The sequence below is a fragment of the Oculina patagonica genome, chromosome 13, assembly GCF_052425735.1.
Source record: "Oculina patagonica isolate OP01 chromosome 13, crgOcupat, whole genome shotgun sequence".
In the NCBI taxonomy this organism is placed as follows: Eukaryota; Metazoa; Cnidaria; class Anthozoa; order Scleractinia; family Oculinidae; genus Oculina; species Oculina patagonica.
In genome coordinates this window covers 28,929,594-28,934,166 of record NC_135770.1, presented here as the reverse complement: position 1 = coordinate 28,934,166, position 4,573 = coordinate 28,929,594, and the positions used below count along the sequence as shown (strand labels likewise).

The 4,573-nt window shown below is 40.5% G+C and overlaps 1 protein-coding gene across 1 annotated transcript; it reads left to right on the top strand.

The window, feature by feature from the left end:
* The first annotated feature begins 3,350 nt into the window (after positions 1–3,350).
* Positions 3,351–4,573, top strand: LOC144635324 (uncharacterized). Its single transcript, XM_078494436.1, has one exon. It carries the CDS (start codon positions 3,444–3,446, stop codon positions 4,281–4,283), a length of 840 nt encoding a protein of 279 aa, XP_078350562.1. The 5' UTR covers positions 3,351–3,443; the 3' UTR covers positions 4,284–4,573.

Genomic DNA, 4,573 nt, shown 5'->3' with positions numbered 1-4,573 from the left:
TATTTAAAGCAACATGACCTTTCCCCTACCTCAACAATCTGTCACGCAAATTGAACATTTCCTAAGTATTTCCATCCATGAATGAAACTTTTGTTTGAGAGCGGAATATTTCCTCAGAAGAAATTTTTCAGACCATCAGACATTATAAGAAGAGTGCCGTGTGAAATCTTCGTAGTGCAAAAAACAATACCTCTGATACTTTCACCGCTGATACCATCTGTTGAAAAAAGGAAACATTTACCGCGTTTTTCTGTTTTTTAACGTGGAAACTGTGGCTTCACTGTGAACGAATGAACGGTTATAGGTTTGGCTTCGTCAGTTAACGTTGGAAGAGTTTAAGGGCCGAAAATGTCCAAGTCCACTTTGACTGGTTTGTCAACTTATTGTTATTCAACTGCAGAGAAATAGTTATTGATTCTATAGGCCATCTTTTTTATTTTCATTAAGATTTCTTGTCCGTGACATTGCCGTTGCTTTTCAGTGGATTTTCGGACGGTCTGTAGTCAACATGAGTTATAAGCGGTCAAATGGTTGGAGGAGGGAAAAAGCGAAAATTTCCCATATCATTGTGATTATAACGAAAATTAAACTGAGATCACTACATTGCGAAATAAATCACGATCGTGTCCAAGGGAGGACAATGTTGTGTTGCATTTTTTATGGTCAAACGGTAACCGCTTCGGCTTGATAGGTGTCAATCGTAGTTGCTACATGTATTTCAAACACTACACTCTCCGATTGGAGCACTCGTTATCTTAGTGGTGTCAAGTTTTAATATTTGTACTGGTACAAGTGTTTCACACACTAAAACGTTGCTAATAGTTAACCAAAAGGAACTCATTTCGTGACAATTGATTATTTCTGCTGAGTTGCACAATTTAGAATTTTAACATTCAATGCAGGTGTGAAGTGATATTTACAAGTTTTTTTGTAGCCTGTTGTGAAATTACTTCCGGTGGAAGCAGTAAATAAACACTAAACGTTTTTGCTTCTGTTCAGAAGTTAATGCATCGCCATTAGAAAAAAAAACAGCAACTGTTTTACTGGAAATGTAGTCGTTAGAAATGGCATGTGTAGCCGTAACGTAAAGAATAACTCGAGGAGAAGCGGCTTTTGGTAATATCCAAACGAAAATTTACTTCTCAATGTGGGGTTAAGATTGCGTGACGAGACAAAAGGTAACTCTGTCGTGCGTAACCTTTATCGGGAACCCTGCATTAAGCCCAGTAGAAATCTTTCTAACTCGAAAGGAAACAACTATTTCGATTAAAGGCAAGCGTCAAAGTTTACCATTTTTTAACCAAGCCAAAGTATATGAGTCGCAAAGCGCCCAGCCGTCGCGACTGACAAATACAGCATTTCCTCCGCGAAAATAAAAAAAATGCTTGAACTGACAGACGTTTGAATTCTTCCATGATATGTTCGAACAACAATGCCCAGGATAAACCTTCTACTCATACTAACTTCATGCAAAAAAAGTCGATATCTCGAAGAGATCTTTGATTAAGATCCCACAAAGTTCTTCATTAGGTAGAGGAATTTAATCAAAGCATGTAATCGTTATGTGCGGTATTAATAACTTTTTTCCCCAGGGGAAGGGAATTTGAACAACCAATGACTAAAAAATACAAATGTCTGGGAAGTGACTGGGAGACGTTGACATTTTGATTTCATCGTTACATATACGTGTTCTAGGTTCACCGTTGTCCTGCATGACGATCGTTGAGCAGAAAAATTCTGGAACTCTTTTACTGAACAGTAATTTTTCCGGAAACTCCGTTCGGATTGCACGGGTCAGGAGCCCATTACTAATGGGCCCATTAGTAATGGGCTCCTGACGGGTTTCCCAGTTCTAGCGTTCTAGTCTCTTTTGCATCAGGTCTCCCACCAGCGAATAGGCATTTCTAGATTGTGCTAGTAAAAGTAGCATATTATGCTGGTAGCACTGCTCTTTTTCTGGCCAAATTATGCTAAAATTATGCTCGTTTTTCCAAATTATGCCACTTTTTTTTTAAATTATGCTCTTTGAAAAAATTGCAAAATAGTCCAAAAAATATTTTTTTTTTAGAAGCCGTTGGTCTACAAGAAAGAAACGCAACGAATACCACAATGAAATTCAAATAAACATGTGGTTCAGGTTTACATGCACACTAGTACTAGTCTATACGCTCATGTAGCTTGTCTGCGATTGTTATATTGCAGCATTACACTTGCTAGTGCATTGTCTTGCTGCTCATGGAAAGACGCCGAAAGCAGGCTAAAAACTCTTTAGGCGGCAGCCGACGAAGGTTGAACAAGCAATACTTTCTTGACTGCAAAAGACTGAGAACGTTACAAGTTTTCGTTCGGATCTGGCAAGACTGGCATGGCCGACGCCATTTTGTAGCCTTGCCTAATGAGAGGTACTGGGGCTGACATGGTTTACAATGTGACCTCCGGTTCCGGTGCACCCCAGGCCCCAGTCCCCGGGATCAGTGAACTGCAAATGCTACTAATTGTACTAAAACATTAAATATCGAATAACGTCAGCAAGTGCTTGGGACTTGAAATCAAAAATGATCAAATTATAGGATGAAAAATGATCCGTTAATTATCAAAATATGCGAATTATGCTAGCAGTGCTAATTGGGAAAAATTATGCCAGTTTGCTCAAATTATGCTAAAAATTATGCTAGCACAATCTATAAAAGCCTACCAGCGAAAAGAAATAACAGGAAACTGAACTACAAATGAGCATTGCAGTACTCACATCAAGCTGCAGCGGAGGAAATTTTTTTTGCTAAGACAAATTGAAAATATTGTCATGTAAATAACAAACGCAATCTACTTACCATGACAAAAACGAACATTCGCGGAGGAAAAGCAAATATACAGTTGAATCCCGATAAATCGAACCTTCAAGGGAAATCGAAAAAGGTTCGAGATATCGGGAGTTCGAGTTACTGAGGGTAAAATTAGTAAGAAAATGACCTGAAGGGGAATCAAAAAAGGTTCGAGTTAGCGGGAGTTCGAGTTACTGAGGGTTCGAGTTATCGGGATTCAACTGTATCTATGAACACGCGTGTGACCACGCGTGTGGTCGCGCGTGATGACACGTGAACGGGCCGTACCGCTGACTGAAACGGCAGGCTCAATATAAATCCAAGATGGCGGGGGATAGCGGCTGTTTATTTCCAGTTAAATTTATATCATGTAAACTGGCTGAGAGAACTGTCCCTCCGTGAACTTTGAACAGCTCTTTGAATGACTTTATTGACAACCTGTTTATATCTTTCACGAAGTATGAACCACGATGGATTGGCTGAGTTCAGCGCGCCTCAAAGCAACAGTACACATGTCAACTGAGATGGAGACTGGGTCGAGGCATGCGGAGGCTGTAGACGTGTTTCAAACTGCTCCGCGTAACTTCGTCAATTAATGATGTTTTTAGGCCTTAAACTCTTATGAATCCCAAGCGAACTAGAGAAAGTAGTAATTCGAGCGGGTCTGGTGCATCGCCCGTGGAAAAACGAGCAAGAGAGTTTAACTCGGGTACCTCGCCCGAGCGATCTACTGAGGTCTTCGAAATGTCGGCGGACGCCTTGGAGACGAAATTAGATCTTATCTTAAAAAGATTAGAGATCATGGACAATAAACTTGAGGAGATAAACACTAAGGTGTCCAACCTGGAGACCAAATTCAACTCATTAGAAGGCAGAGTGGAAAAATTAGAAAATGCTCATTCGACCACGAGGACGGCCGTACAAGAGTTACAAGATGGCCTCCAGGAATTCAATACGCAAGTCAACGAAGCGACAGCGGCCCGAGAAAAGGCGAGCGAGTTCTGTGAGAACAGGTACAAAGAATTGGAAAACAAACTGTTGTATGCTGAAGTGTATCAAAGGCGAGAAAATTTGCGTTTCTACGGCATTAGCGAGGAAGAAGAAGGCGGAGACTGTCGCATGGTGCTTAATTCTTTCCTGGAACAGCAATGTGGTGTCCAAACAATGGGTATCGAATTTCAAAGGGTCCACAGGATCGGAAAGCCTCATGATGATGGAAGCCCTAGAGCAATAATCGCTCGGTTTCTTAGATATAGCGACAGAGAAGCAGTTTTCTCAAAAGGAAAGTCGTTGAAAGATTCCGGGTATAGGATCGCTGCAGACCTGCCTAAAGAAATAGTTAACCGAAGGAAGCTCCAGTCGAAGAAGCTGGTCGATGCAAGAAAAGCGGGTAAGATCGCGTATTTCAGCCGCGCTGAACCTGATAAATTGTATATCGATGGACACTTAAACCCACTTTAATTATTGACGTTTACTTTTTTGTTTGGATTGTTTGATGCCTACATTTAGGCACAGCTTGAACTTATATTGAACGCGAATTTGTAACTAGATAAGCTTGCCTCAGTCGTAAATGGCCTTGCTTTCTCCTTATTATGATTTAATAGACGAAGTTATGGGGAACAAATAACCGTTGTAATCATCATTTCCCCTCTCCGCTTAGTTTTCGTATTTAGTTTGTGTTTATTTTTATGTTGTTTTTTGTTTCAATCAATTTCCTCGAGTCGTTCTACGGTGGCACAACAGTGTTTCTG

Bases quoted from the DNA above. Each gene is read 5' to 3' on its own strand.
- LOC144635324 (XM_078494436.1), top strand. From the start codon at position 3,444: ATGAATCCCAAGCGAACTAGAGAAAGTAGTAATTCGAGCGGGTCTGGT.